The 12,744-nt window shown below is 39.4% G+C and overlaps 2 protein-coding genes across 2 annotated transcripts in view; one reads left to right on the top strand and one right to left on the bottom strand.

Moving 5' to 3' along the window:
* Window positions 1-76: 76 nt before the first annotated feature.
* On the top strand, window positions 77-8,019 carry LOC103375380 (protein FAM151A-like; the record flags this gene model as incomplete). Its single annotated transcript, XM_008305643.1, has 8 exons — window positions 77-134; window positions 1,920-2,009; window positions 2,397-2,473; window positions 2,661-2,797; window positions 3,318-3,488; window positions 5,633-5,739; window positions 6,167-6,346; window positions 7,717-8,019. Coding segments are annotated over 8 exons (1,123 nt in total), but the record flags the coding sequence as incomplete, so codon positions are not given.
* A 1,023-nt stretch (window positions 8,020-9,042) lies between these two features.
* Window positions 9,043-12,744, bottom strand: part of LOC103375377 (acyl-coenzyme A thioesterase 11-like) — a 17,616-nt gene continuing 13,914 nt past the window's right edge. Inside the window, exons 15-17 of the mRNA XM_008305641.1 lie at window positions 11,184-11,351; window positions 10,971-11,097; window positions 9,043-10,889 (exon numbers count right to left, since the gene is read on the bottom strand). Of these exons, the coding sequence (XP_008303863.1) occupies window positions 10,674-10,889; window positions 10,971-11,097; window positions 11,184-11,351 (511 nt within the window). The 3' untranslated portion in view covers window positions 9,043-10,673. The remainder of the gene's footprint in view (window positions 10,890-10,970; window positions 11,098-11,183; window positions 11,352-12,744) is intronic.

A 12,744-nucleotide genomic window follows, 5' to 3' on the forward strand; every position in this document is an offset into this window, starting at 1 on the left:
TAAATTGGTAGAATTAAAATAAAGAATGTGAATGCCGTGAATTGCAGTTCCACTCTTTCGTACTTCCCTTTTTCAGGTTTCTCCAGTTGGTTCAGGAGAAGTTTCCGGATGCAACTTTGTCTCCAGGATGGAAGGTATGACAGGTGCTGCAGTCAGCTCACTGCATACAGTATAATAGCACATTTCATACGGGTTTTTCAGGCTGCTGGCAGGGTTCTGGTTCTGGTAATGCTTGTCAGTAGATCTGGGGTCCGTTTCACAAAGCAGGTTTAGTGAAAACTCTGAGTCTGTTAACCTTGAAATGAGGGAAACTCTCCCTCAGGTGGTTGGCCAGCTGGATTCAATTGGTGTCTAGCTTATGTCAAGGATACAGCAGGTGTTTAGTTTAGGTTTTATAAGTAGTGACACCATGACTCATACATGCATTTATTCAAGTCCAAAACAAGCATTAGGTACCTAGATGCAGATGACCTTGTGCACAGATCGAAGTGTCTGCTTGGGTCCTCGTGAGGTAAATTTAGTCATTTCCCCAAAACTACAAGAGTCCATGAGATAAGAGCTACTGTGCATATGTGCAAATGAATCTTGTAAGTGGACTCATCTGGACTAGAAAAGTAGTTTCAATTGTGACCCCATGGACTGTTCGCACCGCATAGCATGCCAACTGCTCATGTGCCATGCAAACAAACAGTGCGTAAACTAAACACTTGTTGTGAGAAAAGACTGTTTCAGGAGATTCTCCATCATCCACACCTTTATAGTTCATCATTAAAAGATCTAGTGGCTGCAGGACTTTGAAGGTGCTTTTGCAGTGACGATGCCCAAACACAGGAGGACATTCAAATTTCTCCAGAAATCCTGTGCTAATGTACATCCACCCACTGTGCTCGGAACACCTTTGGAATAATCACGGAAACCAATCAAAAGGAACCAGCTCTATTTACAGGCTTTAGAAAACACAGCCAGTAAATAGCACTTTTTCACAGGTAAGATAGTCTTAATAGCAGCAGAGTGGTGAGAGTAGGATGTGGTGGAGCAACGAGCTCGATGGAGAACATTCACTTGGGAGGTTGGGACTTGACTCCTGGGCCACAAATGAATGTTGACTTGTAGCTTGATTACATTAGTTCACACCCATTTTGATGTCAAAGTTTTTTGAGCTGATTTTAGACAACTACAATGTGCTGAATCCAAATATTACTTTGGTTTTGCTCAATGAGGTCAAAATTTTGATTTGATGAAACATGCAATTTACTTGTATTTACCTTTACAAATGTTTATGCGCATCAGCTTTTGGATCATTTAGCTTATGAAAAGGATTAGAAAATTAAATATTTCCCCTAAAATCTGATTTCATATGAGAAATCGTAAAATAAATCAATCGCTAATGTCAAAAAATGTCATTGATTTAGTGGTAAAATTGATCTTTTTTAAATAGAGTTGGCATAAAAACCTGACCTGATACAGAAAAGCAGATGTCATTGTTGGATTTAGCGTCGCAAAAATGTCCTGAATCAGTTTAAAAAATCCTAGACACCTTCAAGAACGTATTTTGTTGTAACCCAATGTTATCTTTATGCATTTGAAACATGTGCTTGTGTGGTGGGAACGGATTACAACAGAGAGGGAAAAGCTGTACAGTTTCACTTTTCATTCTGCTTTTTCCAGACGTCTACCTACTGCAGCTTTAATGTTAGCCAGACGATAAACTGTTTTAATACAGCTGAAGGCAAAAGCTGTTTTCCAAATTGCATACGTTTTCTTTTTTACTTTCAGTACGTACTATAGCTCTTACAACGTGTGTACTGTTTCATACAACAAAGACTTTTTATACGATCATCCAGCAGTTCAGTTCAGCACTACAGTATTTTTGCCTGAATGATTGTAATTCACAGTTAAACCTGCTCTGTTTCTGTCAGGTGACCTATGCTCCTCCACTTTTTGTTGCAACCTACACCCGGGCCATGGTGGAAGACATGTATAATTTGGTTAAAGACTGCCCCCAAGACGTAAGCAGCAAAACATACACAAGACATTTTAATATTTGTATTTTTAAAGCCTCTACAACCTAGTTTTTACACTACTCTACACATCAACTACAAAAAGATATCTCACTGTGCTGAATGTATCCTCCAACTACTTGCTTAACTGTATTGTTTTTGTGCCATGCAGCATTTAAAAAAAAAAACAACAACTATGTGTCGTTTCACTATTAATGATATGTTCATTATTAGCTAGTAGATAAATAGCAGCATCACAATCACGATGTCATTTATTCACAGTCATTGCACTAAGGTATCACAGTGATCTCAACCCTGATATGTGACAATAATCTACACTGCAGTAACGACAGCTTTAAGGTCTGCAGTGAAACATCAGCATGTTTTTCTTTCTAGGTGACGTTTCCAGTCCATGCTATGTTGGTTCGCAGCGGCTGGCAGCATCTGAGCTGGCTCCTCAGCCAATCACCACGGTAACAGATGACTTACATCTGTATAATAACAATGACTGAAAATCAGTAATTTATCATTCACATACAGAATAGTTTCCTGGTTAATCTTGAGATTTTTTTTTAACCACAAAATAAAACCAGTAGGACTAAGACATAGTTTGTGTTCAGGCTATCTGATGGTGCTTTGATGTGGTGATTTGGTTTCTAGGTTCAGCTTGACTTTGTGGCAAGGTTCGATCCATCCAAACGTCAGCGACTTGCTGTTTGTCCGCGACAACTCCAACCCCGCCAGAGTTTACTATGACATATATGAACCCACGCTGTCGGAATTTAAGGAGGCTGCAAGTAAGGAACGGGCTGGTAAAAAAATGCAGTCATCAGGTGGATGTGGAGTTTAATATGTAAGACTGGTCAGTAGACACCAGCCTGTCATCTGCATCTTATATGTGCAAGAGTGACTGAAGTTTGGCTGAAGGAATATAGGACTGTAGGTTTGCATTACTAAATGCATTCATTGTCAAAAAAAAAAAGTTTGCTAAAGGCACAAAAACAACATTTGGACCTTAATAACATGACAGGTGGAAGCAAAATTCATACATTTAGAAATGAAGTATAGGAGGCCAGTACAGCACTTTACATCACTTTAAGAGTAAAAGTGTGAGCAGTGAATCATGATTCTCATGGTATAAGAGAATGTTGTTGACTGTAATCAGCATCAGCACTTTAATATGCTCCTCACTGCCCATTCTTCACATTTACTAAGAATGTAGTAACGGATATATTAGTTGACCGTAAACAAAGTAAAAAAAAAAAAAAAAAAGTTTTCTTCACTGTTTCTTTACGGATGCATCGATTGTGTTAACAGCGAGGCAGAGCCAGTGGAGGAAGTTCTATCCTGGAGGAGATTTGATGGATTTCCTTCATCCAACTCACAACTCGGACAACAAGTTGACGCCAGAGGTCAGACGGCGCAGCAGCCTGGCTGTGCGCTGGTTTACAGTCACTGATCAGGCCTCCCTGCTGGATCAGCTCTCAGGTATGGAGACACAAAAACAGCACACATCCCAAGAGCTCACACAACAAATGAAGCTAAAATGTCTGATCAAAGCTTTTTTTTTCTTTTTAAATTCTATAGTTTACAGACAGCATGTGTAGGTGTGAGAACACCTTACTATGTCACCATCTAGTGGTAATATTAAGAACGATCTGGTGGTAATATTAAGAACGATCTGGTGGTAATATTAAGAACCATCTGGTGGTAATATTAAGAACAATGCTGTTACAAGAAAAACTGAACAGAACACAACCAACTGAAAGAAATCATATCACATAAAAATTTAATTCAAAGTTGTTTTAAAATGCAAAACATGTTAAGCAAATGTCAAACTCTGACAGACACTGGAAAATAGTCTGTATCATTCAAGCTATGTACAGTACACACCAGAAGTGAGTCCAACAGTGGACAATATCACTTAGATGTCAAAAGACTCAAAATTGTCTGTGAAAGACATGACATGGCATCAACCTCTATGGACAAAGAATCCAAGAAAAAAACCTTGGCTTGCTCTCTGGTACCAAACTGCCAGATGAACCTTGTTAAAGAACATGAAAAGAAGCCTGATGAATATTGGGAGCAAATTATTTGATCAAATGAGATCAACATACATTTATTCAGCTGTAACTGGATCCAGCGGGCTCGACATGAACCTGGTCAGAACTACCACAGTGAACAGACAGTCCTGACAGCGAAGCACAGAGGAGTGAGTGTGATGATGTGGGGCTGCCTGAGTGCAAAAGGTGTTGCGTTGATGATATTTGTGGATGGCACCATGAACACCTGTGGATATACCAAATACTGGCTGACAAGATGACTCTCAGTCTGCAGAAGTTTGGCATAAGATGTTTCAGAAGATGTTTGAAGAAGTTTTATCGAATCCATCTTAACTTTCTCTTTCATTTGTTGGTACGGCTCCCTTTCCCTCAAAAATAAAAAACAGATTGCAGAGTATCATAAGACTGCAGCAAAATTGCAAGGATCAACCGAAATGACCTCTCAGCCCTGCATCAGATCAGAACTTTAAGTAAGGCCCGTTCTATCCTCACGGATCAGAGCCACCACTTGGCTTGTGAGCTCCTGCTGCTTCCGTCAGGGCGCAGGTACATCCTGGCAAAACACAGGACTAACAGACGCAAGCATTCTTTTATCCCTGCTGCCATTGCTCTGCTGAACAAGTAGATCTACTTCCTGTTTATTTATTTACTGTCTCTTTGCTATTTATTGTTGTTTCTGTGCGATTGTTGCATGGATTGATTGTTTTTACTGCTGGCTGCATAGGAAACTACCCCACTGGGATAATAAAGACTCCCTGAACCTTGAACCTTGAAGAGGAATATTTCATCATGATAATAATCCAGAGGACCTGACCAAAATCACAGTTTCTAAAAAAATAAGAAAGTGAAAACTATGACCTGGCAAACTATGTGTGCCTGATCTGAAGCCCATGGAACAACTTTGGGGTATATTAAAGAGAAAGTTGGAGCAACACAACCTCTCCAGCAATGAGCAGCTGAAATAAATAGTTTCTAAAGAATGGCAGAACATCTCAGCAGATGTTTGTGCAACTCTGGTGTCCTCCATAACACTTGCTCTACCCACTTTATTGTGTAGAGGGTCGATCCCAGATTCAGGTCAGGAGCTTTAGTACATATTTATCAAACAACAGAAAGGACTCAAAATGTGAACTCAGTGACTTTAACTGTGGCACCAAAACTGGACAGTTGAAGACTAGAAAAATGTAGCCTGGTCGATGAAGTTTAAGGCTGCAGGTGCATCATGAATGAAAGCCTGTCGAAGGCCCAGGCTTCTGTGATGGTGTGAGAAATGTTTTCTTGGCACACGTTGGCCCCTTTAATTCCAACAATCACTGTGTGAATGTCACAGCTTGTCTGAATACTGCTGTTGATCATAAGCATCCCTTTATGGCCACAGCTGACATCATCTAATGGCTGTTTCTAGCACGATAAAAGTCGTCTAAACTGGTTCCATGTGTTCAATGAGACATCTTGATGGCGTCCAACAAACTGGTGGATGCTGCTGTTTTATCAAACCATGAGGTCACAGTGACAACAACGACACATCAATGCTTTTCTGTCTCATTTCTAACACCTGTGTGCGTCCAGGTGGGGACAGTGGGATGTTGGTCATTCGTGTGGCTTCTGACAGCAGCCGACCTGGAGTTCCTGTGGTGGAAGGTTCTGGAGGCAGCTCGGAGCCGCTAACGCTGCAGGTATATCAGCAAGAAACACAAGGATTTACTGACAGAGGATAAGATTTTTTTTATGTATTAGACTGAGACAACACATCAGCACCACTCACTGGGCTGTAACTGGTGTCCTGTTGCCATTTTAAATGTGAAAAAGTCCAATGGCTGTTATGGGAATGTTAAAGTTTTCCTAAAACATCCTCCAAAACCCACTTCTCTATTGATCTGAGGCACAAAAAAGACAAAAAAAGTGGAGCTGACAGTTGTTCAGTAATGTTTCATGTTAAAACTACAGCTGTTAGCTAATATTTGTAGTATTTCTATCACATATTAAGTTGAGTTTTATTCATGACACTTATGGTTCAGGTCTCATGTTTCTCTAATGATCACTGAAGAAATGTTGACTTTAACACCAAAAATGCACAATAATAAGGCCTGATGTGTCTCACAGGACGTCCTTCAGCTGCTGGGGCAGAATGATGATGCCCCCTGGGGCATCTACCTGCAGATCCGCACTCATCAGCTTCTGGAAGCTTCTCTCCACCTGCTGCAGTCGTCCTACAGCGCTGAGGAGCTCTACAGGCCTGTGTGGATCAGCATGGAGGGTTTACAGAGCAGCGACCACACAGCGGTATGTACCTTCTTGAGAATAACTGCTACTGGGAAGGTTTCTGTGTCTTTACATTAGAAAAAAGTATTTAGTTGCCCGAGAACTGCGTTTCTGACTTGTATGAAACGTTGAAGCATCTTTGGCTGCAACCTGGAGAACAGGGCAGCGTTCAACATCGTACTTCCCCCAACTGTGATTTGATTGGTTTAAATACTGAATATTTGTGAAGTTAAACAACTCAAGTTTATAAAATGAAACGGACCTACTGGTATCTGTTATGTCTCTACTCATCTTCCATTGAACTTATTTTTACTGCTTTGTTTCTCTGTTTTTCTTTGTGTGGCTGGAACGTAAACCTTCGTCACAAAACTACCGACAGTGGTGGAATGTAACTAAAGTATATTTACTGAAATACTGTACCTCAGTTCTTGTACTTTACTGTTGTGTATCAGTTTTATGAAGCTTTATACTTGTTCTCTGCTACATTCAGAGAGAAATCTTAAGTTAAAACTGTTTTAACTGTATTTTTTTTTTGTTTTTTTGGAACAACTTATTGTTACTCAGCAGATTTTCCCAGTTTAATTAAATAACAGATAATAACTAGTAAAATCAAAGAAATAAAGTATTCACTTACATGTTAGCCTTTGCAGTATGTATTTTAACAAGTTGTTCTTTTACAATGTTAATTCAGATTAAAAATAACAGTTTCGTAACTGTTCAAATCAGCAAAAATAACATGAATTTACAGATATTTCCCATAATTTCAATAGAGAAAATGTGTACACTGAGGACTGAAAAATGCTAAATATTTTAATCAATTACTTCAAGGATTTTCTCTTTATTTAAATTGTAGATAATATCTTGTCATTTATATGTTGACTGTAAAAGCCAAAGCTGTACATGATGTCCACATCAAAAATCAGCATTTTTACAAATAGTAATTTGTTCTTTCACAATATGTGATTGTAAAATTACACTACCTTACTGTTAGATCAGCTAAAATATTACTTTACAGATGTTTGCTGCCATTTTTACCATTTTTCCACTTTTTCTGCCAGATTTTTATTTTATTTTATATTTTTTTTACAGTGTTGGATATATTCCACTCACTTTCATGTTATGCAAAAATCCATAATCAATCTGTCACATTCATCTACTGGCATGAATTTAAGATGTTCAGGACAAATGTATACTGCAGTTGTACTGACATATTGTATATTCATACCAGAGGTGGATGATACAATACCCAACTCTTGAAAGAAAAAGTCAGTGTTAACACCAACCTCACAGTCGTGGCAAAGGAGGGATGAAGTGATTCTGGAAGTGCATTATTAGGTGTTTCTTGCTGTGCTTCTGTTCCTCTACATTGTCTTCGTCCTCTCTTTCTTCAGGACTTCGTATCCACAGTAGAAAGGTTGTTTCCTTACGTCACCTTCGTCATGGCTGAGCAGAAATGGCCTCTTGTGATCCCAGCAGCAGTGGCAGGTTTGTCTCAGAGGGTGGCACTACACCTGAACTCAGCATCGCTGCCCACAGGACAGGAGGAGCTGCACTCTCTAATGGAAATGATGGACAGATATGACTTTATACTGGAGGCGGACACAAAGACCAACACTGATGCTCTCACAGTCCTGATAAGATTAATGACCCAACGTACACGAAGAGCAAACCTGTATGTGATATCTGACCAATGAGGAGGCCAGAAGTACAGGATGACACTATATGAAACAGGATGCTTGTGTTATGTAGTTTGCTCTTTATTTAATGTGAACAGAAACATGTGTCTGACAGAAACAGTGACACGGCATGTTCAGAGCCTGATGATGGAGGGCTGATACGGTCAGCTGGTATTAATTCATCCAACATGTATGTAGGATGAATACATTTGTGGTAAAAAAAAAAAAAAGAAAAATATTGGGCATAATTCCATAATGTGCCCTTGAGTTTCTTTGCACAACTATAATTCTCAAACCCACTCAAGCAAACCATGATACGACAGAGGCTTAAGTGTTCAGTATTAACCCTTTGACGCCAGGGTCCTTTAAACCTACCCAGATGGTAGGTTTAAACGGCATGTTATTGTTTTTAAATCTCCAAAATTACAACGTGTATATTAGCAACAAACTGTAAAAACAGGGACATTGTCTGAAAAACATAGAAATAAATTGTGTAACATGTATTATTTAAATGATCACTTGTGAAATAAACTGTCATCTTTTTTGACTTTTGGAACAATTCAAAAGTTTGTTTCAAATTCCGTTGATGAACGCCTGCCGTGTCTTTTTGTTTCTCATCAGTCATATCAAGCCGACCGTTAACCTAATCTCCTGGCTAGTTATCTGGCCTGCTGCATGTCCAGCATCTAAATAAAGACAGATGTTTGGTTGTGTGTCTGTGCTACATGTTTTCATACAGCAGCAACAGACAATCCCAAAAAAAAATCAGTGGGGAAAATACAATAAAAAAAAAAACAACTGACATTTAAAAATGAAAAAAATATTTGTATATACTTGGTAAACACTTCTTTAGCACGGAAATCTTTAGAGGGTCATAAAAAGTGAGCTAAAGTGCCACGACAAAGGGACGTGCTTTATCATATATTTGACACTAAATGGGATCATAATTTACAAAATGAGCATCAGGTTGTATTTAAAATGTCTTAAAAATAGAGATTGAGACCATAAACTCACTAGAAAAATGTTTACTGAGGTAACAGATGCAGGGAGAGATAAAGACATTGATTTTATTTATTTCCATACAAGCTGACTTCTTGTTGCAACCAGAGGTGTCGCCCCCTGATGGCTGCTAGAAAGAATGCAGGTTTGTGGTACTTGTGCGTTGGCTTCACTTTACAGACCTGGAGGCTACTTTCATCGTATATTTATACAGACTGTGGTGCTAACTAGGAATCAACTGATTATCAGCCTGGTGGAATATGAGGGTCGATATTTTTAATTTTTCTGGTTATTGTTATTTTTATTAAACAATTATATATACAATAAGGGCACTACTTTGTCTGCCGTGTGGTTAGCTATCTGTTTCTGTAGTCACTCTGTGATCTCATATAATATTCTCAGCTTTATCTGATTGGTTACACATCCCAAGTAACAGCCAATCAGCTCTGAAAGCTGCTGTTTACAGACAGAGACCGATGAGAACTCTGGTTAATAAGCAGAGCTGTGTGTGGAAAGTAATTTAGCAGATACTGCTAAAGTTATACTAAACGCCACAATCTTACACAAGTAAGGCTATCACTAAGAAGTTTGGAGTATCTGGAGTACTGTAACATCTGTCTAAAGTGAAATTCATTTTACAGTCAGCTTTAACTGACAAATGTGTTTCTTCAGCAGAGACACAATCTGCAAAAACCTGACAAGAAGCACAGCCATCGTTCCAAATCAGAAAAACGTGGTACTATTCACAATGGCTAAGGCTATGCTAACAACTAGCAGCTGAGTTCAGAGGCAGCAGCAAACTACCCCACAACAACTGCTGGAAAACAACAAGTTATAATGCTTTACAATTTGGGCCTTAGTGGGAAAATAAAAATGATAGAACAGTGAGGAACTAACAAAACAGGAAAACAGTACACGTTACTGCAGGAGACAAACTGATCGATCTCAAATAATCGATCTCTCAGTGAACAGAGGAGAGCACCCTGGGTCATCAACACTTATATTTCTATTGTACATGTTCAGTCATAATAATCATTATTAATGAAGTAATGTAGTTATGAATGACAGGCTCCCTGTTATCACATGCTGTCTCTATATAACATTCAAATGTGTACCGGTTCCAAATATCGATTATCAGTGTTTCTTAAGTACCAACCATTAATTTCAGTATTCACCCTGTCAACAACAACAACAACAAAACAACGTATCAGTCGATCTATAGCACCAACTGCTGTCAGCTCTTAGTGTTTTTACAAAGGAAGCCTCCATTTCCTATAAGACCCAGGACATGAACATGTACCTTAGATTTACAAACATAAAAAAAACAGGTTAACTGACACAAATCACACCGTTTCATTTGTGTCCAAACAATATAAATGATCGTGAGCAACCTGTAATTTGGAATCACGTCTACATCTTACATTTTATTCTGGTTGACTAATAGAGTGAGCAACATGTGACATAGTTCTACTTTACTCACTTAACTGTGATCTTTTATTATTAGAATCTACGCTAAGACCTTTTTGTAAAAAAAAAAATACAGTCTAAAAAAGCCTGAATACAAACATCACCCTTGTTCACTGTCAACCTGTGATTTGTTCTGTGTTGTATAAACAGCTGATGGATGTCGGCACTCTGTGATGTAAAAAAGCCTGAAAAGTACCACTGAGTGTCTACAGGTGGGTGCTGTGGAGCGTCTCTGACAGACTGCTGGGACTGTCGGCGGCCTGGAATTGGTCGTCTTGAACCTCAGAGTCCGACTGCAGTCTGTTCCTGGCCAGGTATTGGCTGCAGGAGCAGAAGGTGTGGTAGAAAGAGGAGGAGAGGCCGGCGATATCAGTGGAGATGTAGGGAAGCACCTCTGGAGACGCCTGGTTATAGTAACTGATCTGCACAAACAAACAAAATTATGATCGTCAGGTTTGTTGAAATTATTAAAAATGCACCAGGAAACTGCTCGAGTGTCTCACCAGTGACTTGTTTTGTGTGGTTTCCAGTATAGTGAATCCAGCACACAGAACCTCTCCTCTGTTATACCCCTCAGTAGGAGGGTGAGTGGGGAGGGTCACTGAACGCAGAGCGATGACGTATGAATCTCTGAGGAGGAATAAAAACAAAAAGTGACAGTAAGTGCTGCAGGGTAGAGCTGGATGACTTTTGACAATGAGTGAGATTTTCATTACCCGCTGCCACACGGCTTCCTCTTGGAAGCCAACAAGATGAAATCCTGGAGAATCCCTTCTGGTGTGCTGGCTGAAGTGGGGGATCCCACCGCTCCAGGAGGCACTGATGGAGTCACCACACGATAAAGGAAGTCATCGTCGTCCACCCGGTGAATCCGCTCACATTTCCTGGTTTAGGAAGGACAGACACTGATAAGTATGTTGCTGTTGTGACTCACTAGTTGTAGACTGTGGGTATAAGCCTGCCTTTGGCCACTCCTTCTGCCATCTGTGCATTACTATTCTCAACATCCATTTCACTATGGAAAACAACAACAACCTCCAACTTACCACAATGAAAAAAAAAAAGCTTTTGATCGTGTAGTGAGACAGCCATGCTGCTATTTATTGGTTCTATTATCCGTTTCAGTAATGGTGCTGGCCTCCCTGCATGCAAATGTTTCTAAGAAACAAGTCCACCATCACTATCTTGAGTGAACACTAAAGCCACATCCTTTCTTTAGCTTTCTTTAGCGTTTTTTTGCCCCTGTAGCAGAATAACAAGGAAGTGCAGACAAACCATTATGCACTACAGAAAGGGGCTGGCTGACCGAGACGAGTATGTTGCTTTAAAAAAAAAAAAAAAAAAAAGAGTAGTTGATCAGAAAAAAAGAAAAGAAGGCATGATGACAAAATTGTTAAAGAATAATAATTTTGCATTTTGAGAAAAGCATATATTCACATTCTTTTTAACACCAAGTCAGAATTTTCTGCCTTGACTTGGCTGATAAACTGTATATGACCATACCTTGGTCACCAGCCAGTCATTGCTTGATATCGTTCACTATCCCTGTGTTGTCAATCTAAAAACATATAAAAACTGTGTAATACCACAAGTTAAGTTTTCTCTCAAACAATTTCTTGGCTGCTTTCTCAGGTGCAGACACCTAAACTGATACTAACATTATTATAGACGTATACCTAAGCCTGGATTGTGCTGGCTCATCTCAGTGAGTCGTCTACACAACATGTGGCCTGTGTTTCTGTTTGTCCACACTCTTACAGCTGCCTGCAGGGAAACCAGAGTCCACACTCAGTTAAACAAATATAGTATGACCTCAGTAAAATGTAACCTTAATTCATCCACTCTGCACTGAGTATAAAGTCAACCCTCTGAACTCCAAGCAGTTTCTGAGTCTTTTTTGTTTTTGTCATGTTTTTACTCACTGTGGGCTCAATGTTTACTGCAATATAAAGTCATTCCCCTCTATTGAAACAAAACCATGACTAGAAGTAAAGAGAACTTTTTTAAAAAAAAGTGTTTTTGTGCAACATGACACAGTCACAATGCTATAAATCATAACAAAGAAACACTGACAGTGTTTAATTTGTTGACTTGCCTCCATCATGTCAAAAAGTGATCATCTGCCAAGAAGTGACTGCCACTCAGACGAGTGCACCGTTTATCTGCTTTTATGTGGGTCAGAACATGTAAATACACGACTTGTTGTCTGTGGTAGTAGCAGATGTGTAACACTGTGAAACCTGGCCAAAGAGATGCTTGCAGTGACATTTACATTAT

The sequence above is a fragment of the Stegastes partitus genome, unplaced genomic scaffold (assembly GCF_000690725.1).
Source record: "Stegastes partitus isolate 25-593 unplaced genomic scaffold, Stegastes_partitus-1.0.2 Scaffold2570, whole genome shotgun sequence".
Classification (NCBI taxonomy): Eukaryota; Metazoa; Chordata; class Actinopteri; family Pomacentridae; genus Stegastes; species Stegastes partitus.